General features: G+C 34.6%; 1 protein-coding gene across 1 annotated transcript; it reads left to right on the top strand.

Moving 5' to 3' along the window:
* The first annotated feature begins 389 nt into the window (after positions 1-389).
* Positions 390-26,216, top strand: LOC111048232 (cyclin-dependent kinase 7). The gene is made up of 8 exons (XM_039435806.1): positions 390-642; positions 2,821-2,880; positions 5,116-5,224; positions 7,933-8,233; positions 9,977-10,154; positions 17,778-17,950; positions 23,700-23,812; positions 25,904-26,216. The coding sequence occupies exons 1-8, from the start codon at positions 589-591 to the stop codon at positions 25,942-25,944; spliced, it is 1,029 nt and encodes a 342-aa protein (XP_039291740.1). The 5' UTR covers positions 390-588; the 3' UTR covers positions 25,945-26,216.
* The last annotated feature ends 218 nt before the right edge of the window (positions 26,217-26,434 follow it).

Below are 26,434 nucleotides of genomic sequence, written 5' to 3'. Positions count from 1 at the left end.
ACTGTTGGCAACTGTTGATTCTATTAAATCATTCACTATGAAGAGATAGCAGATCTTGTGTGTATCCAGCGTTATTGACCTGTCACCAGCTGGCTCAGATCATTGACTTGAGATGCGCGTTTACACTAGCGTCAGGTGGTCAATTTTCATAACGGCAAGGAAAGTTGTGTGAGTGCGCCACACCAGATTTTTATGAATTAACACTTGAACAATTATTTACACTTACATTTACTACTAACACTACTTTGAGTGTTACATTACTAACACTCTTATAGGTACATTTTTAATAAAATAAACGTACTGAAGTAGAACAGAACGTTGAACGTTCAAGTAGAGCAGCACTCCCATAGCTGAATGCCTCGCTCAAGATAAAAGCTCGTGTGTACGGTGCTTGAAATTAAGGGAGGAGGGAGGCTTTCATTTCATTGGGAGTGGGACAACAAAACCCAACATGTTGATGCGGTATAAGAAAATGTAATGAAGTAAAGCTGTTTTTAAATTATGTAATATTTCTTAGACTTTAGAAAACATTCAATTAGTTTTTTTTTCTATAGAATTTTTTTAATAGTTGAAAGTATAGTTTTTAAAATGGATGAACGTTTCAGTCGCTATGAGAAGATAGAATTTCTTGGTGAAGGACAGGTGCGTCGGTTCTTACATAACCTAAAAATATTCTATAGTAATGTTGTAATCTTTAGATAAAGTTGTGCTATAAAAATCATGTTTTGATAGGCTCTAATAAATCTATTACTGATTGATCATCAATCTATCGAAGGCTGTAAGGCTACTGAAGAAGATGGAATTAGCCTAGATGAAGAACTTTTTTAAGTTATTTCATGCCCACCGTACAGTGTTTTGGAAGCACATTAAGTTATTCTTATCGTGCACAAATAAACCCATATTGTTCCCTTAAAAAATTGCATTTAAAGACCTGAGAGTCATGTCAATCCGTCAATAGAACAAGATACAATTTACATAGATATGTAACTTATAATTAACGGTCATTTGTAAGCAGCTGGAATACATTGCTCCAAGGATTGTTAATTGCATTCCGAAAGAGCCCATCGGTAAACCTGTTAAAATTGTCCTAAAAGTTAAATTTCTGACAGATTTTGGTAGTTTAGACAAATCTTGTTTCCTCTTATAACCTAGGCCTATAACTATATGCATAGATTTTATGCAAATCCGCATATCTTGAACAATTAATTAATTATAACTATGAAATGCTTATTTCGGTAACATTATAACAAAATATTCCTGTCTGATGGGGTCCTCAAACTCCGACTGGTTCACGTATATTTAGTTACCTCCTACTTCTTAACTTTTTAACTAGCTTACCCGGCAAACTTCGTACCGCCAAAAAGTCAATGTATCTCATGTCACACTTGACTTTATTTGGTGAATCATGAAATTTATTTATTTACAATCAATATTTTCATTAACATCTCAATACAGACTTCCTATGTGCTTAAAACTAGGTACCGATTTAATACCAGTGAACAATTTTATTAAAGAGTGATGTGTTTATTACAGCTGATAAGTTTAGATGCTACATCATATTATCACAACATGATCTTGAATCTTGATGACGTTAGCCTCTCGGCCGACAATTTCGAAAACATAGGTCTGTAAAATGGATTAATATATAATTATTATTAGCCCCCTATTAAAATTTCCAATCAGAAACCATCCCCAATATTCACACAACATATTCTCAAAGTTTCATGCCGTTCTGTCAAGTAGTTTTCGAGTCTATAGGGAACAAACTAACACACAGACATTCATTTTTAGAAGATGGTGTCCTATCTAATATTGCAGTATCGAGGAATTCTAATGTCGTGAATATTTTTATAACATACCGGAATATTGTGTGGTTTGTTGTATTTTTAACTTGTTCACATTTGTACAAAAAATAATTTTGGCTCTTCGATACCTAATACCTTCTGCTTCATCCATTACCCACATTTGTAGGATCAATGGCGTCATAGAATTCAATTTTAATACATATAATTCAGATGGCAGATAAAACAGTGATCACTTTTAATAAAAATTCAAATCATATCTCTTGAATTTATTCACATTATAATATGCCTTAGGAAGTAGCTTCCTGACGGCTCTCTTGAAGGCGATCTCATCCAACTGCTTCACATCAGGAGGCAGCTTGTTGAAGAATTTGGCGGGATGCACACCGGAGAAACGCATTTCGTGAAGCCCTCTTTCATGAAACTTGTTTCATGCAATCCGCGCATGCATACAAAAGAATCGTTCCCTGCTTAATCTTATCAGTCGATTGCGAGCAACTTTCGTTTCACGTTTCCTGAAACTTTTTTCACGAAACGCGTTTCTCCGGTGTGCATCCGGCCTTACAGTGCAGGAACTCTATAACTGTCCTGTGAACGGTGGAGACGTCTCCTGGTACATCCAGCAGCTCATGGTGCCTGGTGGTGTGGTAGTGAATGCCACTACGGGCAGCCAGAGTATGCTGTATCCTCTTGACGTACACCAAGCACAGGAGGATGTAATGGGTGAAGACCGTCAGCACACCAAGGCGAGCAAAGATGGGCTTGCATTGAGCAAGATGGTCGCCGCCTGTTATGATTCTTACAGCCCTCTTTTGCAGCCTCAGGACATTAACAGCCCCTGCCTAATTACACCACAGGAGCAATCCATAGGACAATGGGCTCTGTAATTGCTTTAAAGACGATATATTCATTTGATTGCAGCATAATTGAGAATCAAGAACTTAAGAAGAGACATCCAAGAATCTGTTTTCCATTTTACGGTATTAATTTATTTTTACTCGATTTTTTTATTTTGCAGTTTGCAACTGTTTACAAAGCCAGGGATACTGAAACTGACGATATTGTTGCCGTGAAGAAGGTAGGCATAATTTTTTTGTGTCAAAATTGTTCAGTATATACTCACTTTATGGACTTACCATATAAATGACCGACTACAGTCGAACCTCTCTATAAAGAACCTCCACTTAACGAAATCCCCTACACAACGAAATGCTGCTTATTTACCTCTATTTAACGAATTTCTGACCTCTCAACAACAAAGTTTTCTCTTGACTTCAACATACAAAGTGTAGTGTGTATAGGAAGCAGACGGTCATTTTCAAGGAATTATTTAGTTTCAGCAAAAAGGTCAGACTAAAAATAATGGCAATTCAGGTAGGAAGAAAGAAGAAGATAGAGTGGCAGACAGTCAATAGAGCAATAGAGGGTGAAGAAACACATGTCGGAAAAAGAATGCAAGCTACTGGAAATTGAATTCCGAGAGCTTTCAAGTTGAAATAAAATTAATATTTTATCCAATTCCCTTTAATATTTTTATTAGTTCATAGAGTGTTTCATCATCATTTTCCATGTCATTTGGGGTGGGCCCTCCGTATCAATTTGCACCATTCTTCTCTGTCTTTTGTCGATGGGTTCATTATTGTAGATCAGGCAGGTGAACGACTGGACTTTTTCCTATTCTTGCTTGCTTTTGTCACACATTTCAATTCTTTGAACTGACGATGATGATGATGATGACTGTGATGAACCTGAGGAGAAGAATCCGTCAGATCAAGAAGTTCTAGAGGCTTTCAAAATTATCAGGCAAGGATTAAAACTGAAAAATAGTGTACCAGACATGTCCGACTGTTTGAATAAATGTGAGTCGTTTATCAAACATGATGTTTTATTCAAATGCAAAATTCAACCGATATTACTCACTTTTCAAATATAAAACAAAAAAATAGGGAAATTGAGTTATTAAAGTGAAGATATTGACAAAATAACCGTATTTTGCGTTCCATCTAATAGTAGTGTAAAAAGTTGAAAAATATTGCTACAGAATATGTACTTTGATTAAACTCTACTAATTGTACAAATCAAGCTTCCTGGAAATAAATTGGTGAGTTTACTTACTTATTACGTTCTACAAATATTCAAAAAACATGTTTTTTATCGACAGCATGAATTTTCAAATTTCCATATCAATATTGACCTAATAGGTACCCTACTTACGTTCGCAATGATATGTTTCATGTACCATATTCATTTATTTACCGCCTTGATACGATATTATAAGATCCATAGGATCGTGGCAGTTTTCTTGACAGAACCTCTCAATAACGAATACCTCTCGACAGCGAATATTTCTCGGGATAATCGATTTCGTTATATAGAGGTTCGACTGTAATTCATTATGGAATTGAAAAGAATAGCTTACTGATTTATTGTAATGGAAAATTTCCAAGGGCAGTTGAGAAGGGGCTAAATGCTGTTTAAATGTCAATCATCGAGTAATAACTAGTAGTTATGTGAACAGTAGACCTCACGCAGTTTTCTCACCCAAAAGTATCTGATGTCACCTGTTCTAGTTGCTTCAGTTGAATCATAATTTACTCTTAAAGACTGTTATTTGTTTTCTCCAAGATCAAAAACTCACTTATGTTAATAAACTCAGTTCACATTTGAATTTGTATCCCATTATGATAATGTATCTAGTTCCGTGATAATCTTTCCATCTGATAAAAATATTTCTCAACTATTTTAAAATTAATTTTTTTCAATCAAGAATATTATAATTTCTTCAGTATTATTTCGTTCATTTAATCATTTTTTATTTTATTTTCAATCACCTATTAAATTTGTTTTTCAAATGTGAGAATATTGATACTGATATTCACGCATCATGAAAAGTATTGAAACCCTAGCTTACAGAAATAGACACGGCCAGACATCTGTGTAATGCATGCAATGAATAATCCACTTGTCAGCTGTTTGATTATGAATAATTCTATAGTCTGATTGATCCTATCTTCAAAGTAGATGATATAGTGATATCAGGAGTATGGAGGAATTCCTTTCCTTTTCATATTATCCTTAAAATGCAAAATTTCAAAAAACCTTGTGTATACATCGACGTGCAGTTGAAAAAGGAATATTCCTGCCAAATATAATCGAATTCTATCAACCGGTTTGGCCGTAATCGCGTAACATGCAGACAAAAGAAAATCCGAGTTGAAACATAGATCTCACTACGTTCGGTCAATAAATACTCAATAATATAGGTGCTATGAAATTCTCAACTTTTCATCTATTTTATTGGTATTGTTTGCAGATCAAACTGGGGAGTTTAGCAGAAGCCAAGGATGGCATCAACAGAACCGCCCTTAGAGAAATCAAATTGCTGCAGGAACTCAATCATCCCAACATCATAGGATTGCTTGGTCAGTAAGTTAACCAACTTAAAAATTCTGTAAAAAATAAAACAATGCAATAGTGAGGTTGAAATGAAAAACTGCTCTACCGCTTTAACATCTTTGACCCTCATTATGAATCCAAATTCATTTTTTGAAAGGTGGTCATGTAATTATTTATTTATTTGAAAATATACTTAACTAGCCGTCAGGCATATCTGTCTAGCCAGGGGGCTCCGCCCCCTGGACCCTCGACTGGATCGTCCAAAAATGAGATCAGCGGGATCGCTTCGCTCGCCTGCATTTTTCATTTGAGCATGCTTCATTCCAAAGTACTGAGAAAACGCAGAAAAGCTGAGGAAAACGTTGGAAAAATGCTAATTTTGGGCGTATCTATGATGAAATATTAAAGTCACCTCATCACAAAATTTTTAAACCCTAGCTAAACCTCTATACCAAATTTGAACATTTTCTGTCTATTACTTGATGAAAGAACTGAGAAATCGCCAAAAAACGCAAATTTCGGGCGTATCTTTGGCGTTATTGCAAATTCCTTCTAACACAACATTATTACACCCTAGCTGAGCTTCTGTACTAAATTTGAACATTTTCTGTTCATTTGTTCTCGATAAAGCTGAGAAAACGCTGGAAAACGCAGATTTTGGGCGTATCTTTATACATTTTTCCAAATCCGTTCTTAGTGCGCCTCTAAGGGCCAACTGAACATACCTATCAAATTTGAACGTTTTTGGTCCGGCAGATTTTCAGTTCTGCGAGTGAATGAGTCAGTCAGTGAGTGAGTGCAATTTCGCATTTATATAATATAGATAGAGGGCACCAGGAACTAAATCCCATTATTGCTCTCATAACGAACATTGAGCATACATTTTGAAAAACAATACATAAATGGCAAAGACCGCACATTGATATCTCAACTCGTATCAGTTTGTTGATGTAAATTATGTTGTATAAATATTAACCAGCTGGAATCACGTGTCAGCGCATGAAGGAATGACTGTCTGTCTGTTAGCTCCCAAATAGCCTCAGCTGATGTTATGAATGAATGAATGGAAAAAACCGCAGTAATTGCATGCAATGAATTAATTCTTCAGCTGATTAAATCACAACAAATACTTTTTTCTTATGCATTTTCAATGTTATATTCTGAAAAAGGAAGAAGGTGTGAGTCGATTTTGTTGTCCAACGAATTTGACCCGTAAAGAGGTTCGAAGAATATGTGTTCAAAATTTGAAGCAGATTGATCAATTTGTTCGTAAGTTATTGTAGAAAATACAAACAGATGAGCAACGAGTTTGGCCTTCAGTAAGTGAAAAGTGAGCACTTGCTAACGCTTGATCAATAAAGGTTCGTAGAATACGTGTTCAAAATTTTAAGCAGATTGTTGAATTCTTCCTAAAGTTATTGTAGAACATACAAACAGACGAGCAACGAGTTTGGGCTTCAGTAAGTCAAAAGTGAGAACTCGGTAACCCTAGTTCAAATATAAACATATGAACATTAATACATAAGGTGAAGAGAAATGCATAACCGTTAACTTGAATATTAGACCCAGTTCTCTCATCATCATCCCTCTCACTCATTACCCACGCACAATCCTAAGGGCTCATGTGGGCATCACCCTCAGTATCTTTCTCCCTCTCTCTTACTTTAGGGGTTGTGTGTCAGAGAGGACAAGGAGTCCTAACTCCGCCCTAATAAAGGCATATAATCAATCAATCAATAACTTCAAGATTCATTTATTGTTAGAACACTTTAACAAATGCAAGACAGTCAACAATTCAATAACAAATTCTAAAATATAACAATAAACGTTAATAGTCATCATAGTCACATCGTAATTATATACAAAAAATAAGACAAATATCAGCAAATTCTATATATTAAGAAAGAGTAGGGTTGTGTTTGTTCGCATCAAAACATGACAACTTGTGGATTGCATACCGGAAAAACGGGAATGATTTACATCTCCAAATTTTGCACATAGATTCTAAAAATATCAATCTCGTGCACCTCGAAGCCCAAATTTCAATTTTCCTTCTAGATTTTTCAGAATTAATGTTCAAATTTCATTCATGGGACATTATAATTGAAATGTACAAACCATAATGTTAATATAGAACTTTAATGTAGAGAGACCACCTCTTCGAAACCAAATGGTTAAAATTGGTAACTAAATTAATTAATAACTAGTCCAATTTTGTCAGGTTAGCATTAAGTTGAGGAAGCTAAACAAGATTTGAGTTCTGTCACTTTATTATGTTAGTACCAAGTTGAAGAACTTATCTATACTATAATAAAGAAAATAACGGGCTTATACACGTACGGGATAGGAGAATCAAGTTTGACGCATCATCACGTCTAAACTACTGGACTTGAATATTAACTTCAAATTTTGCAAATAATTTCTTAACTAACCGAGGATTCTTATATGCCTATTTTCAATTATTCTAGATTCCATTACGTCAAGTTTTCAGTTTGTCAAGTTTTAAAATAGACTCTTGCATAGCACGGGTTACCTGCTAGCTCTATAACAATATAAGAAACATTTTTAAAACAAATATATCACAGTTAAGAAAATACAGAGACATCACCACAAATCCTCATAACCATATGGACAGCAGTCAATTAGAATCTTTTTAACACAAATCTTGAAACTATTAATATCACATTCTTTAATATTCGCGCGGTCAATAATAACGGATGCATAATTTGTCCAGATGTGTTCGGCCAGAAGTCGAACGTGTCGCTGGTTTTCGACTACATGCACACCGACCTGGAGGTGATCATCAAGGACCAGAGCATTGTGCTGACACCGGCACACGTCAAGGCCTACATGCTGATGACGCTGCGTGGCCTCGAGTACTTGCACAACCAGTGGATCCTGCATCGCGACTTGAAGCCCAACAACCTGCTCGTCAACAGCGCAGGTCTGCTCAAGATCGGCGACTTTGGGCTGGCGCGCTTCTTCGGCTCGCCCAACCGCATTTACACGCATCAGGTGGTCACCAGGTGGTACAGGTCAGTCATTCACGCATCACCACCACACCTCCTTCTACTATAATAGCTTGTAGTTCTGTGAACAGTAGACTTCGCGCTCAGTAAGTTACATTGACCTGTTGTTATGTTTTCTCAAAAATTAATAAATAATTTATCAATTTAAAATGTCTAGAAAAATCCTAAATAAACATAGAGCTTTCTGTCCTATCGTACCGTGACTTGTCGTCCCGGAATGTGAGTGTAAGCGCTGTTATCAGGTCAATTGAAAATGTCAATATTTTAAAATCAGGTTTTATTTATGTTTTAGAGAAAAACAAACGAATACTCGTCACTTGTTCAATTGCAACGGTTCAGTGAAGGCTTGAATTGGTGCTTGAAATGTTGATGTCCATTACAAATTATTCAGTTTGCATAAAATGTATGACTGAATTAAAAAAACTTGAAAAAATATTTTTAATGAGAAGTCAGGTTATGATGACATTTAGGGCCGGTTTTCGAGCTCGGGATTTAGCTAAGTCCTAGACTTTTAACAGCTGGAGTCAGAAACTTGGTTTTCCAAAACGGGGCGTAGTCGCAGTCATTGTCATAGTCACGTTTGAATTAAATTTCGAAAAACTAGAAAATTGAACACAAAATAAAATAAAAAAAAATAGTGTAAAGTTTCAGCTATTTTGAATTATTTAGGAATGTCTAATTTCGTCAAGGAAAAACGTTTCCAATTATAGAAATGAGAAAATAAAAACTACGACTACTGTTATCAAAGCTGCGACTACGCCCCGTTTTGGAAAGCCAATTTTCTGACTCCAGCTGTTCAAAGTCTAGAACTTAGCCAAATCTCGAGCTCGGAAATCGGCCCTTAAATGTGAACAAACATGTAGCAGACGAACTGTTTGAACTTTTTTTACTCCTTGAAATTTACCAACTCTACTCATAGATGGATCCACCATCACATGCCTCTCCAATTTGCGGTTACTATATTTATCAATTTGGTTACCATATTTTAACCATCTGTTTTGAAGAGGTAGTCTCTCCTAGACTATTGTTCTATATTAACATATGGTATGTACATTTCAATTATTATATATGTCCCATGAATGAAATTTGAACATTAATTCTGAAAAATCTAGACGGAAAATTGAAACTTGGGCTTCGAGGTGCACGAGATTGATATTTCTAGAATCTATGTGCAAAATTTGGAGACCTAAATCATTCCCGTTTTTCCGGTATGCAATCCACAAGTTGACATGTTTTGATGCGAAAAAACACAACCCTACTCTCTCTAGCATTTATTTATTGTATAAAACACTATAATCATAATACAATTATGACATTGGAGGAAAAACTAGGCTGAGCCTGTACTATTTCTCTCGATAAATTTTGATAAAATGTTAATGTTGTCCAAAGGTTGAGGTTATGTAATCACACACTGCTTCGTCACTTTATTTTCGGTCCAGGAATAATGATTTGAAAATTTTGAAGGTTGACGTAATTCTTCAAATGAATTACAGAATGTACTGTATCACAAAAAAATTAAAAACTTGAGAAATATTGCACTTATTTAAAAAATTTGAATACAACTCAAACTATAACAACTTATAGTCTCTTCAATCGAAATTCGGGGAAGGAACACTTTTAATCACACACTGCTTCGTCACTAGATTTTCGGTCCAGGAATGATGATTTGGAAATTATATAGATTAGTTAACTATTTCACTTTATCACTTTCACTTTATTATATATTGGTTTGTTTGCTTTGATTTGCAGGTGTCCAGAGCTGTTGTTTGGCTCGAAGATGTACAACACAGGTGTGGACATGTGGGCGCTGGGGTGTATACTGGCCGAGCTGCTGTTACGAGTTCCCTTCCTGCCGGGTGAATCCGATTTGGAACAGCTGACACGCATCTTCCAGACTCTGGGCACGCCTACCGAACAGTCATGGCCGGTCAGTCAACACCTTAGACCAGTTATAGAATAGACACGGCCTATTGTATAATTATTCATACTGAAAGTCGATGAAGCCAACATCTACTGCCAAATCCACCCATCTTGACGTCACAACAGTGACGTCACGCATCGTATATAAATTATAGAAAACTTTTTTGAGTTTGTTGTGTAAGTGTTTGTGGTGTTTAACTTACATTGTTGTTAAACAATGCATTGTTGTTAAAAATAGCTTGTTTTCCATAGCAGATTGTTATTTATTTATGTAATTATTATTTATGAAAATGGTAATCTCCTGCGCAGCATATAATTGCACTGAAATTTGTAGGAAAAAAGTGGAATATCTTTTCATGCGTAAGTTGAAATTTATACACATAAATATTGTAAGTTGTAACTGTAATATTATCCTTGGTTATGATGTAAGTGAACTCATTGCAGCATGACAATAAATTAGTTTTGTAGGCTACCGTACCTTATTATTTTCAAAACACAATTATAACTTTGAAGCCGATATCACATAACACATTATAACTTAACCGATATCGTTTTTGCCCGTAGCTAGAAATAACCTAAAAACACCATGAATCTGAAATAGACACAATCTGAAAGCTTTCCATACGATGCGTGACGTCACTGTTGTGACGTCAAGATGGGTGGATTTGGCAGTAGATGTTGGCTTCAGAGGCTAGACTTCCCAGCGTGTCAATTCTATAACTGGTCTAAGGTCAACACACACCTATATAATTATACAGTCCGGGTCCTGTAGCTTTGCCTATCGATGGAGGGCCACTAGGGGAACGCGCCAACTAAGCTCCCCGACAGTAAAGCTACTTTTAAGACTGTGCAAAGGCTGAAAATGAACTTTTTACTCCTGATATTTTTCAAAGTTTTTCTATTTGTATACTATCAAGCTATCAAAATGAAAAAGTTTTCTCAGGAAAACATTTTTTTCCGATCATTACTTTTTGAGATATGAGCGCCTAAATTTTGAATTTTTGGGACAGAACATTTCAAATTCGGTAAGAGATAAATCTATGAGATTTAGAGGATAGATTCTTCATGGTATTGTTGATCTAGTAAAACAAAAAAATTCTGAAAATATCAATTTTTAAGATAACTTTTAGTTGAGTTATTTTTGGTAAATTGAATAACTTTTTCAAAAATTGATATTTTCAGAAAATTTTTATTTCACCAGATCAACAATATCATGCAGGATCCATCCTCCTAATCTCATGTTTTTAAATCTTACTGAATTTGAAATGTTCTGTCCCAAAAATTCTAACTTTAGGCGCTCATATCTCAAAAAGTAATGATCAGAAAAAAAATGTTTTCCTGAGAAAACTTTTTCATTTTGATAGCTTGATGATATAAAAATCGAAAAACTTTGAAAAATATCACCAGTAGAAAGTTTATTTATAGCCTTTGAACAGCCTTAAAACCACTTTCGAGGGGATTTACTGACGGCGTCAACTGAGCTCCTGAGAGAGGAGCTTTACTGACGGGGAGACTAGTTGTCGTCAGCGACCGAGGAGCTTAGTTGTCGTCTACGGTCCCGACTACTAGTCCCCTCTGAACCAGTAGGGGATTGGCTGTCGGGGAGACTAGTTGTCGTCAGCGTGCAAGGAGCTTGGTTGTCTTCACCGAACCCAACAACCAAGGTCCTCGCACTTCACATTTTGATCATTCATAATTAATCAAAAGATAATAGTTACAAATTAATGAATAGTTATCCAAAAGAGAACAGTGACAAATCAATGTAGAATTATTCCTACAATTCACATTACATGGAAAAACAAACCTATAAGAGTATAATGTTTCAATCTTAAGTTTTGAATGCCATAAGTTGAAGACTAAACAGTAGATCAGAGATTAGCTTGATGATATAATGTTATCTCTATATATAAAAATGAATGTCTGTTTGTGTGTTAGTTTGTTTGTTCCCTATAGACTCGAAAACTACTTGACAGAATGGCATGAAACTTTGGGAATATGTTGTATGAATATTGGGGATGGTTTCTGACCAGAAATTTTAATACGGGGGAATAATAATTATATATTAATCCATTTTACAGACCTATGTTTTCGAAATTGTCGGCCGAGCGGCTAACGTAGATAACGTAACGGGAAGATTTATCATGATACAAGATCATGTTGTGATAATATGATTTAGCATCTAAACTTACCAGATGTAATAAACACGTCACTTTGTGATAAAATTGTTTACTGGTATTAAAACGGTAGTTTTAAGCACATAGGAAGTCCGTATTTATTTATTTGTGGACAGAATCACAAATCATATGAATATGATTAGGAAGGAACAACAGGCTTGGCCCAAATCTATTCCATTCCCAAATTTTGATAAATTAATAAAATGTCCAAAAAATAGGTTATGTTTCTACTGTAAAACGTTCAAGTTCAATTTTCGTCCAAAAATATATAGAAGACAAACATTTTGAATTTAGAGAAATTAAAACATCAAACTATATTTAAATATAACACTTGATTATCACTTCATATTGAATCAGCCTAATCAAGTTATTTTATAAATGTTTGAACCCAAAAATACACACAACTTCTCTCACTAAGCACAGCTGTTTAATCTGTGAGATGTAAATGAGATGTAAATGAAAATATTGATTGTAAATGAATAAATTTCATGATTCACCAAATAAAGTCAAGTGTGACATGAGATCAAGAATCAAGAATCAAGAATTTTATTGGCCATAAAACAACATTACAAAAATGTAAGCAATAGGCTTCGTCAATAATAAGTAAAATATCACAAGTTGGACTATAAAACGAACAAATTTACAAATACACATTGAAATATTATAATAAAATAACACGAGTTGGACTATAGAAACGAACAAAATTACACATATACATTGAAATATTCGAGGTACTCATTGACAGAATAGAAAGCTTCAGACTTGAGCCATTTATCAACATAAATACAAAACGTTTTCAATGGTAACTTCTTAACATTATCTGGTAATAAATTAAACATGCGAATTTGTAGGTACTTATGACTTTTTAGAGTTTTAGTCAATCTAACTGCAGGTCTAGTTATATCGTCCCTATGTCTAGTATAATGTGAATGTATAGAAATATTTTTATCAAAATTAGACAGATTTTTCTTTACTGAGATTAAATTATAATATATATACAAACAAGGCAAGGTCATAATTTTGTGTTCTACAAAAATTACTCTACAAGATTCATTGTATTTCATACCAAATATAACTCTAAGTGCTTTCTTTTGCCATATAAATGCTTTTTTTGAAGAAGATGAGTTGCCCCACAGTTTTACTCCATAAATCAAGTGTGAATGGAAGAGACCAAAGTAAATCATTTTAATTACATCAAGGTTTACACAATATTTCAGTCTTCGTAAGAGAAATGTTACTCTAGAAAGCTTTTTACATAAATTCACTAGGTGATACTCCCAGCTGAGTTTACTATCTAAGTACATTCCTAGTAACTTTACAGGCTTGAAAACATCATCATTCAGATTCAGGTTACCAGTACTTACATTGTTGAGAGAAAATATTATTTGTTCTGTTTTGCTCTCATTTACCTTAAGTAAGTTGGCATTGAACCATACCTTAGACTCATCCATAGCCCTTCCAAGCGTATCCTGAACAGTTTTTATATCAACGTCCTTATGTACCAGAGTGGTATCATCTGCATATAATATTGAAAAGACAGAAACATTTTTACTAAAATCATTTACAAAGACCAGAAACAGAAAAGGGCCAAGGACTGATCCTTGAGGAACCCCCATGGTTACATCAAGGAAATTTGAGTTTGCACTATTCAAGCTAACCATTTGTTTTCTATTTTTCAAATAACTCTTGATCAGCATGAGCTCCTTATCTTTAATACCATACTTTTCAAGTTTTTTGCAGAGTATAGAGTGAGAGACACAGTCGAATGCCTTGCTTAAGTCCAATAGTAAAGATCCAACTGGTTGCTTGAGTTCAAAACCATTTAAAACATATTCAACAAGTTTTTCAATTGCATCAATAGTACTATGATTCGGTCTAAAGCCATACTGAGAAGGATAGAACAGCTGGTTGTTAACAAAATATTCATTAAGTTGAATTACAATACATGTCTCAATGATTTTACTTAGTATAGGTACAATTGCAATTGGTCTATAGTTCTGGGGTTCATTAGGATCCCCCTTCTTATAAACAGGTGTAACTTTGGTAACTTTTAGAAAATCAGGAAAAACTCCTTCACTCAGTATATAATTTACAATATAAGTCAGTTCAGATATAAAAACATCAACTACATTTTTCAACAAATAATTTGACATACAATACACATCCTCAGATTTTGAGTGACTCATTCTATTTATAATAAGACCAATGATTGTTTCATCAACCTTCTTAAATTTAAAATTTTGGTTATTCAGATTACTATTGATACTATTATTTAAAAGATCAGAGAAGTCTACATCATTTGTACTATTACTATTTGTTTGAATATTACCAGTAGCACATGACACATTAACAAAAAAATTATTAAACTGCTCAGGAGAGATTGGAATGACCTGTTTTGTTGAATTTACCAGATTACCTTCATTTTTGACAATTTGCCAGGCTGCCTTGCATTGATTTTTAGCCTCAGCTATAAATTTACCATTAGCTACAAGTTTTGCCCTAGAAATCTCTTTCTTGTATTTTATCTTTAAATTCTTGAACATAATTTTATACTCAAGGTTATTAGAGCTCTTCCATTTGTTATATATCACAAGAAGTAGTTTACGCATACTATCAAGTTCAGGAGTAAACCAGTTTATCACAGATGCTTTCTTCTTACCATTTATATTTCTAACATTTATGTATGGACAGCTAACATTGAAATACTTTGTAAAAATATATAAGAAGTTCCTAACAGCACTATTTACATCTTTGGTATAAATATCAGACCAGTCTGCGGTAGTCAATAACTGTCTGAAATAGTTTAGATTATCTAGAGTAATAAAACGCTTCTTAATGTATGTTCTACTACATGCGTCATCATTTTCAACCTCTGATGTAGGATCCAAATAGAAAGTAGACCAGATACCTGCATGATCAGAGATCATGTCCTGTTCTAGAAACTTTAGCTCCACACTGTTGGCTGAAATATTTGATGCTACAATGTCAAGACAAGAATTGAATCTGGTAGGACATTTATGAACACAGTAGATATCAAATGATCTTAGTAGATTTAACAATTCAATACCAGCACTATCATTTTCTTTTAAGATATCTACATTTAGGTCTCCTGTAATAACTATATGTTTAAAATGTTTAGGTCCGTTTGTCAAATCAGATAAAATTTTTTCAAGATTTAAAATGAACTGGTTAAAATTAAAACTAGGAGGACGGTATATGCATAATATTATCACCTTAGATTTAGACATCTTAATAGCTGAAACTTCAAAAGCAGCTTCAATGCAGTACCTTTCAACATCTAGCTGTTCAAACAGCATACTTTTAGCCACGTATATTGCAGAGCCTCCATACGGTGACTGTCTACAGTAGCAACTAGCTAATACAAAATCTTTAGGAACATACAAAGAAATCTCATCCTCTAGGAGCCAATGCTCGTTAACACAAATTACATTAGCTGGTGTTTCACTTAAAATAATCTCCAGTTCATGTATTTTATTACGGAGCGATTGTACATTCACACTAAATATACACAGACATTTCCTAACAGCTTGCACAGTTTTTTCAGAAACTGATTTTAAATTCAAGTCAGTAATTGCCGTTCTTGACTTGGTTGTAAAAAACGGTTTTCTGGCACAGTTTTGTTTCTTGGTGCTCTATATTTACCTACAACACATCCTTGTGGCCATAGATTGGGATGCATCAGTTCATCGGCCAGTTCAAGAGGTATACCAACCTTAAAAGAGCTATAAGTGCTATATTTGGAATTGATTCGTTCACAAACATAAACAGTTGAATCTTTGAGACTTTTTAGATAGGATACTACATTGTCTGTACTAACTGACGAGTCAAACCCAGATAAAAACAACCATAACATTTTTGTAGCAGCTTTTAAAGGTACAGGAAAACCATCTTTAGCTTTCATGGAACCATGAATAACGCTATTATGCTTAAACCTCTTCCTATCACTCACCTGCGATTTGGAATTAACCAAAGATTGTAATTGGATATGTGAAGAATCATTACTTTTTTTATGCTTATTTGATTTTTTAACTACAGTAGCCCAGGTTTCATTTTTATCTTTTGAGTGATCAGGTGTAGGGATAAGAGCAGTAGAGACATTAGCAACAGTTTTATTTTCTATTGCTGTCTGAGCCTGAGTACACTTAACCTCAATACCGGATAATTGATCGGAAACGTCATTGTCACTATGTTGAATCTCGTCACATCGACCTGTATCCGTTATCGATGTTCTGTTGTCAACCAGATCGATATTGACTATCGATTTTTTACGAACTGTCGATTTATTGGGTCTGTTTTTACAAGCACCATTCAATTTCATACTGTCAGTTTGACACACAGGTTCTGGCTTGTCGGTGGAATTTAGAAATGTTTTGAATTTCACGTCAATTAAATATTCGAGTTTTTCAAAAAGTTTATCATTAAAAGAATTAATTACGTCCAACTTTGTGTCCATTTTACTTACCTTTTCAGATATAGATAAAATTTCGTCTATGTTAACGTTATGATTTTTCACTTGACATAACCTCTCTTCACAGGCTCCACAGTGCCATTTTACAGTGTCACCCAAAACTTGAATTCCTTCATATTCTTCTTTTGTTAGCTTAGCACACTTGGAATGAAAACCACTTCTCACAGAACAAATCACAATATATTGCCTCCACATTATTTCCTTTGATAATTTTACTACACAGACCACACGGTAAGTCAACCACTTCGTCCACCGCCATCTCGATCCTCATAGATACTTGGCGGTTAGCTAGTATTCTATACATACATGCAGGAATCACTTGCGAGACGTACAAACTTATTCTGAAAATGCTTGCCAATTCAATAAGAAACATTTCAAAGTCAGTTGAATTCGGAAAAAGAAATAGTTTATTTTATTTTTTTCATTTTATGTTTGCAGTGATAGAAGTGACAACATCGACAAGCTTTTCTTCTAATAATCGAATTCATAGAATGTGTGAACCAGTGTCTGTGATTGTACTACTTCCCCGCCCGCTTCAAGCTGGTTTCAATGTTCAATAAGGTATCAGCTGTCGGGGAGACTAGCTGTCGGGGAGACTAGTTTTCGGATACGATCACGACAACCAGACCCCTCATAGCCCTATCCAGCAGGGGATTTACTGTCGGGGAGACTAGTTGACGGCAATGGTATATTTTACCAGAGGATTTATTGACGCCTGTGATCAAAATAGCGAGGAGACTAGTTGTCGGGGAGACAGGTTGGCGGCGACCCGCCACCGTAGATTTTCCCTTCATACTTTTCCTTCAAAGGGAGAAAAAGCTGTACTTTTCACACTAGATATACAAATAACTATTTCTCCCTCGGGGAAATTGTTGCCCGAGACAAAGGTGACCAAACTTTCCCTTCAGAGGTAGAAAAAGCTGTATTTTTCACTCTAGATATACAAATAACTGGTTTTTGTGTGTAGGGCGTGAAAGGACTGCAAGACTACATCCAGTTCAAGTCGTTTCCCGGCACCCCCCTCAACCACATCTTCATAGCAGCCAGCGACGACCTCTTGGACCTGATTGGCCAGCTGCTCTCCATCAACCCCGTCTACCGACTAAACTGCCAGCAGGCACTCAAGATGCCCTACTTTAGGCAAGAGACACACTTCATTTTGAAAAATATCGTTGTTATCGAATTTCCGTATTGATACTAAAATATCTATATTATCGAATTTCAGTATTGTTACTGAAATATCAATGTTATCGAATATCAGTATCGATATTATCGAATGTCAGTATCGATATTATCTAATTTCAGTATCGATATTATCGAATTAGTATCATCGATACACAGCTGTGATAAGTTCTGAATCTAGATAGTGTGTTTGTCTTTTCGGTCTCAAAATTTTATAGTTTTTTAAAGTTTGGACTTTTCTAATCAATTGTGATTGATTTCATTTAATTTTGAAGTATTTTTTTAAATTTAAAAATGATTTTTGTGTGTTTTTAATTGTAAATTAAGTGTGTAATTGAATAATGTTAAGTGACACATAACCTAGCTACATTTAGACAGTTGTATAAATTAGAATTGGAACCGTTTTGGGCTTATAAGCCTGTGGTACTTTTCTATAAGTTGTGTAATTCCGATGATTAAAAAATAAATAAATAAACTGCAACTAATTTACAGGAAGTAGAACTAAAATAACTATATATAGTAATTGAATAACTAATAGCTTACTGATGTAGTTAACCGACTTAAACTAAAAATGAAATATTTTGGATCTCGATACCATCAATATAAGGCTGGCCAGTAACGGTAGAACATGCTAAATGTAGAACATAGCACATAAGTTCATCATCAGCGAGAGGCTTCCAACATAAAATAAACAACCATTAATTATAAATAAACCACTGGAAAATTACAGACTATAATGATAGTTTCACCTCAAATAGAGCAGCGATTATAAAAAATCTGGAATACAAAAATCTAATTAAATGCATGTGTTAACATCAAAACAAAAAAAAAAATTGTTTGAAGGTTTTCTCTGATGACACATGTATGACGAGGTTGTGTGTACACACATGTTCAACACACTTGTCTTGTAGTTAGTGGCCACCCTTTCTATAGTCCGAGAGATATTACTTTTTATAGTTTGTGTAAAATAAGTTGAGACTTGCCCCTCCATCCGAAGAAATTACATGGTTGCCAATTCGTGTAAAATTGCAACTTTCTCAAATTTCCAATTCAACGTCAGAATTGGATGTAGAATATCATCCCCGATATCCTAGTAGTGCTAGGAAAGATCCAGGTTTGAAGGATTAAAAGGAAATTAACTTTTATGATAAAATTGGAAACAACGCGAAAATTTGTTTTTCTTTTGAATATCACTTCTCTCAGAATCATGGGGCGTTGTAATGCGTAATAATTTCATATCAAATTAACGGGGAGAATGTCTCCTTTCTATTGTTGTCTGGATAATTTTTATCCGACCTATAGTTATTTTTTAATTAATGTTTATGTTCGTCAATGTCGAGACATTTCGAGCAGAAAACATGAAATTTTCGACATGCTGGAAACTTTTTTGTTTCAAAAGATAAGTGGGTGGTGAAATCGAGAAAGTTTCTCAGAAATAATTGAAATTGTTTTTTCAATTGTCAAAAGTAGTCGGAAGATCGTATTTTGGTCTCCAAGGAATTTTAAAGTTCGGAGAGCGGCTGCATGGTATGCATTATGTACCAAATTGTAAGCTGGAAATTTACGAGATATTTGACTGAACTATTTCAAACGTAAGCATCTGATTGCCTCTAGAGAGGCTGTAATGAAACACTGCGTGGATTATTCGAGGCGAGGTTGTCATTTTCACTATTTTATAATCATGTGGCTTGCAGTTGCTGGATTTTTCAATCGTTCTGTATTTTGTTTTTGTTGATCCCAGCTATTGATAGCCTATGGTGGCACAACATTCAGCCGCTATCCTTGACTTTGAAACTCCTGAGAGGCCAAAATACGTTGTTCAGAGTACATTTGACATTTAGGAAAATAATTTCAATTATTTCTGAGGAACTTTCTCGCTTTCACCACCTACTCATCTTTTGAAACAAAAAAGTTTCTAGCATGTCGAAAATTTCATGTTTTCTGCTCGAAATGTCTCGACATTGACGAAAATGAACATTAATTAAAAAATAACTATAGGTCGGATAAAAATTGTCCAGACACCAATAGAAGAGAGACATTCTTCCCGTTAATTTTATATAAAATTATTACACATTACGACGCCCCATGATTCTGAGAGAAATTATATGCAAAAGAAAAACAAATTTTCGTGATGTTTCCAATTTTATCATAAAAGTTGAATTTCCTTTTGATCATTCAACCCTGAAACTTTTCTAGCACTACTAGGATATCGGGGATAATTGACCGAGCGAAGTGAGGTCTAAGATTCAAGTCGACGGTTTCTCTTAATGTTAAAATGTTTAAATGTTTATATGTTTATATGTTGCGCATTTACGGCGAAACGCGGTAATCGATTTTCATGAAATTTTGACAGGTATGTTCCTTTTTAAATTGCGCGTCGACGTATGTACAAGGTTTTTGGAAATTTTGCATTTCAAGGATAATATAAAAGGAAAAAGGAGCCTCTTCATACGTCATTATTAGAGTGAAAATTAGACTATAGAATTATTCATCATAAATCAGCTGTCGAGTTGACTATAAATCGCATGCCATGACGCATGCAATTCAATATCTCAATGTAACTAAACTTGGTAAAAAATTAGCAGCTGTGTAGACTATAAATTGCATGCCTCATTGCATGCCTCATTGAATGCAATTTTTATGCACTATTAAATAGGATGCAAAGAACTTATAACAGCTTGTCTGGGCGCCTAGATGTCTTCTGGTTTTCTCGCGCTAAATTCCGGAAAGCATTATATGATAATTAAATCTTGTGTAAGCATGATCTGATCAAATAAATAGTTAGTGTATCAGTGTGGATGTGCTTATGGCTTGGGACGTCGTTATAACTGCGCGAGGTCTATTGTTCACAGAATTACTAGTATTCTACATCCAATTCTGACGTTGAATTCGAAATTTGAGAAAGTTGAAATTTTACACGATTTGGCAACCCTGTAATTTCTTGGGAAGGAGGGCCAAGTCTCAACTTATTTTACACAAACTATACACCGCTCTCACTCGAAGACAGAGAGGCCCGATACTCTTTCGTTCACTAATCACTGCCACTACCTAACAGCATTCCCCTACTTTTGTGTCAGCATCCAATTGTGCGCAGCATGCTTACTCCCCTCCACTAGTCTGTCCATGCTATAGAAACTGGGTTTTCCTCTTCATGTTAAAAGTAATAACTCTCGGACTATAACAATTTATTTGAATCACTTTAAATCAATTGTAAATAGTTATAATTTAGGCCCACTGCAAAAATGGATATGTCACATATCACACCAATATTGAATGTTTAAGGGAACAGTTGATCTATAAAAGCACTAAAATCCTATTATATTAAGCGAGCAATTTCCGTATATTTTTATATCTGGTTATTTATGTTCAACGGATCTCGAAAACGGCTCTAACAATTTTTACGAAATTTGAAACAGTAGGTTTATGATATAAAAACTCGATTGCACTAGGTCTCATCGTTGGGAAAACTCGCTGAACGGCATTAAAAGGATAATTCATCCTTGGCTGAAACAGCTGTGGATAGTAAAAAATTGAGTAGGTGAAAAATCAAAATATCGCATCCCCGAAATTCATAAGATGACATATAGCCAGCTGTGAAATATAAACACGATCATTTTAGAGAATTATTGTGTTCTGTTTATCAATAAATGAAAATAACGAGCGAAGCTCGGTACCCAGATATTGACAAACAGCTGTGAAATATAAACACGATCATTTTAGAGAATTGTGTTCTGTTCATCAATAAATAAAAATAACGAGCGAAGCTCGTTGCCCCGATATTAATAAACCTCATTCCGGACCACTAGAACTAAACTAGAAATAAAAACCTGGACATACAGTAACTTTTTCTTCCATATCGACGTATGAATCTCGGGATTTCTGCTCAAACTACTGTTTGCAGGGCCAATTCTTTTGTTGAAAGTGGACTCGCTTACAATTTTTTTCTCTTTTTTCCCTCTTTTTTCCTACTTTCTTCTCCAATACTTCCCTTTTCTTCTCCTCATCACCCTTCATTCCTTACTTTTATACCCTCTACCTGCCTATTACATGGGATACCATAGTTGGCTAGGTATTTTTCATCCTTTCTTTGTTTTCAACACACCCCGCCATGATGCCTATTTTTGTATTTTATTAGAAATATATTTTTGATTGTCATTTTTTGTGTTTTGATTTCTTCTATGTTACATTGTGTTGATTTGAATAAAATTGATTGAAAAATTTATTAGGCTGACATGTGGTTTCAGTTAATTTATTTTCGAATGTGTTATTAGTAGCCTATATCCAATTCTGACGTTGAATTCGAAATTTGAGAAAGTTGAAATTTTACACGATTTGGCAACCCTGTAATTTCTTGGGAAGGAGGGCCAAGTCTCAACTTATTTTACACAAACTATACACCGCTCTCACTCGAAGACAGAGAGGCCCGATACTCTTTCGTTCACTAATCACTGCCACTACCTAACAGCATTCCCCTACTTTTGTGTCAGCATCCAATTGTGCGCAGCATGCTTACTCCCCTCCACTAGTCTGTCCATGCTATAGAAACTGGGTTTTCCTCTTCATGTTAAAAGTAATAACTCTCGGACTATAACAATTTATTTGAATCACTTTAAATTCAATTGTAAATAGTTATAATTTAAGGCCCACTGCAAAAATGGATATGTCACATATCACACCAATATTGAATGTTTAAGGGAACAGTTGATCTATAAAAGCACTAAAATCCTATTATATTAAGCGAGCAATTTCCGTATATTTTTATATCTGGTTATTTATGTTCAACGGATCTCGAAAACGGCTCTAACAATTTTTACGAAATTTGAAACAGTAGGTTTATGATATAAAAACTCGATTGCACTAGGTCTCATCGTTGGGAAAACTCGCTGAACGGCATTAAAAGGATAATTCATCCTTGGCTGAAACAGCTGTGGATAGTAAAAAATTGAGTAGGTGAAAAATCAAAATATCGCATCCCCGAAATTCATAAGATGACATATAGCCAGCTGTGAAATATAAACACGATCATTTTAGAGAATTATTGTGTTCTGTTTATCAATAAATGAAAATAACGAGCGAAGCTCGGTACCCAGATATTGACAAACAGCTGTGAAATATAAACACGATCATTTTAGAGAATTGTGTTCTGTTCATCAATAAATAAAAATAACGAGCGAAGCTCGTTGCCCCGATATTAATAAACCTCATTCCGGACCACTAGAACTAAACTAGAAATAAAAACCTGGACATACAGTAACTTTTTCTTCCATATCGACGTATGAATCTCGGGATTTCTGCTCAAACTACTGTTTGCAGGGCCAATTCTTTTGTTGAAAGTGGACTCGCTTACAATTTTTTTCTCTTTTTTCCTACTTTCTTCTCCAATACTTCCCTTTTCTTCTCCTCATCACCCTTCATTCCTTACTTTTATACCCTCTACCTGCCTATTACATGGGATACCATAGTTGGCTAGGTATTTTTCATCCTTTCTTTGTTTTCAACACACCCCGCCATGATGCCTATTTTTGTATTTTATTAGAAATATATTTTTGATTGTCATTTTTTGTGTTTTGATTTCTTCTATGTTATATTGTGTTGATTTGAATAAAATTGATTGAAAAATATATTAGGCTGACATGTGGTTTCAGTTAATTTATTTTCGAATGTGTTATTAGTAGCCTATATAATTGTTGTGTAATTAATTTTGCAGCAATAAGCCGGCTCCGTCGACTGGGGCTCAGCTGCCACTTCCCACTGCTCTTTCATCGAGAGATGCTGAGAGGGCGCTGAGAAAACGAAAAATAGAAGATAATATTGAACGAGGTCAGTTGGCTCTTTTCTACTTTTTCTCTTAGGCATGGCTCTAAAGTAATCGGTTTATTGCTGATTTCAAAATATCATACAAAAATACGTCCAGATGGATTTTGAATTGTACATCTAAATGTTAACAATTGGAAGATATTGTTGATCAAAAACTAAAATTCATCAGAATTGATTCTCTCTTTAAATTTCACCCATTTTTGAAAAATCATAACTCAGTACTCATCGTAGATAGAGAGTTCCGAGTGATCTAATTTTATTCAGAATTTTATAATCTAAAAAAAGGTGGAAGCAAATTTTTCTGTCCGATTTGACAGAAATAGCTGAAAACTGGAAAATGGGCCGAAAATACGAGGTTTTTGGGCAACCCTGTAACTAGCACAAGGAAATTTTGCATGAATAAATTGGTTCTAGACTTCTCTCATGTATCCAAATAATATATTAAAAAATCAGAACCACAATATAAATTGCAAGCACACCCCCTTTTTTAGTCCCCATCCCTACCCCTTGTGCTAAAGGGATGAGGGTGGTTTGAAAGTTGCATTTTCTATGTTTTGCTTACACGCTCATATCTTGAGGAAAATGCGTTCAACCGATATGACTAACTATCCAAAAATAAAGCTTGATAAATTCTCTACAATATTTGCTCTGAGGTGATTTGTGATATCTCCAACAGTTTTCGAGATATACGCTCTTAAATGTGTAAAATTGATAAAATAACAGCTTTTAATCCTATTTTTTGATGTTTCAGGGCCTACAACTCTCCAACAATGCATCGTAAAAATAAATTCTCAACGTAGGTTTGTAGAGCTTTGTTTTCTCTTCAATTAGATGTATTATTTCACTACTTAATGTTCTCCTTCTATTGTTATAGCAGATTCAATGTTGGGGGTGAAATTTTCAACTCTGCAACAAGTGTCAACTTAGCAGTTCCACACCTTCAATAGACGGGCTAGAGATGCGTATTTTTGCTATGTTTACCTCCCAACTAGTCTTCATTAAGCTACAAAGTCAAAAATTGTGTACCAGATGTTACAGACTTAAATTTCATTGTCAAGTGATCAATTGTTACAAAATTAAAATTTCATCCCTCACCTAGAATCTGCTATAACAATGGGAGGAAAAAATTAAGTAGTGAAATAATATCAAATTGAAGAGAAAACAAAGCTCTACAAACCTACGGTGAGCATTCATTCTTACGATGCATTGTTGGTGAGTTGTAGGCCCTGAAGCATCAAAAAATAGGATTAAAAGCTATTTTAACAATTTTACACATTTAAGAGCGTATATCTCGAAAACTGTTGGAGATATCGCAAATATTGTAGAGAATTTATCAAGCTTTATTTTTGAATAGTTAGTCATGTCGGTTGAACGCATTTTCCTCAAGATATGGGCGTGTACGCAAAACATTGATAAATGCAACTTTCAAACCACCATCATCCTTTTAGCACAAGGGGTAGGGATGGGGACTTTTGATATGTTCACCCTCTAACTGGTCCCACCAAAGCTGCGAAGTCAAAAATTGTGTTCAAAACATTCTCTCCAAATTCCTTTGTCAATATATTGGTATATTTTTGCATAACTGAAGATCTCACACTCAACAGTGAAGCAGCTGCAACAGTCGTGGAGATGTGCGTAAACTTGTGAAATTATACATCAAACTGAAAAGAATATGATGCTCTATAAGCACACGATGAGCATGGATTTTTCCCATCGATGTTAAAAAAGTTATAAGAGCAAAAATAGCAAAAAATCGAAGGAAAATGTGTTTTTTTTCAAAAATGTCACATCTTTTAGAGCAGATTTCTCGAAAAGTGAAAGAGATATAGAAAAAGTTGTTAGATCAATATTTAGGATCTTTTATTTTAGGATCTTAAGCTTTTATTTCTTATAGAGTAATCATGCCTGTAAAATGCATAATTTTCGAGTTATATTCAAGAAACCAAAAAATGGTACCTTTGAACTACCCCCACCCCCTTAGCACAGGTGGTATATCCCGTGGCTTAATTTAGTATATACATTGTCTTGTAAATATATTTGGTGAATAAATAATAATATAAATCTCTAATTTGACTCATTCTTATTTATTTGCAGGTGTCCAACCGAAACGCCTCCAATTCGATACAAGCTGGTGAAGAATTTCAATAGTTACATAGGAACTGATAACAAATTGATTATTAGCTTTTGAAACATAGTACTCAACAAATATATCGAGTGAAATGTGAATCATGTGAAATGAACCATATACGAGTGATATTATATTATAAATTGATACATTTAATTGGTGATTGGGTGATGTTCTAAAGTGAAATCTCAAGCTTAAGGAGATGAGAGACATTGGAAATTGCGGGGCGGTTTAAATGTTTGAATAAGCCTCCAAGATAAGCAGGACTAGGACAAATTTACTGACATTTTTCACTGTAATAATTACAGTAAGAAGTGAGTGTTTTTCTTACTGTAATGTGTTCTAATATCTATTAAGAGTGTGGAAAAACTTCAGCAGGTCTATGTATTGTGATATTTGCAAGATGCAGTCTAGAAATGGAGGTCTTAAGGCTGTGCAAAGGCTCAAAATAAACTTTCTACTGGTGATATTTTTCAAAGTTTTTTGATTTTTATATCATC

Source organism: Nilaparvata lugens, chromosome 9, assembly GCF_014356525.2.
Source record: "Nilaparvata lugens isolate BPH chromosome 9, ASM1435652v1, whole genome shotgun sequence".
Lineage (NCBI taxonomy): Eukaryota > Metazoa > Arthropoda > Insecta > Hemiptera > Delphacidae > Nilaparvata > Nilaparvata lugens.
Note: the sequence above shows the minus strand (reverse complement) of the source record. Positions and strands in the feature narration are given on the sequence as shown.

Bases quoted from the DNA above. Each gene is read 5' to 3' on its own strand.
- LOC111048232 (XM_039435806.1), top strand. From the start codon at position 589: ATGGATGAACGTTTCAGTCGCTATGAGAAGATAGAATTTCTTGGTGAA. The intron at 10,155-17,777 runs GTCAGTCAACAC...TTTTGTGTGTAG, and splicing joins CTACCGAACAGTCATGGCCG to GGCGTGAAAGGACTGCAAGA. The intron at 23,813-25,903 runs GTCAGTTGGCTC...ATTTATTTGCAG, and splicing joins AGAAGATAATATTGAACGAG to GTGTCCAACCGAAACGCCTC.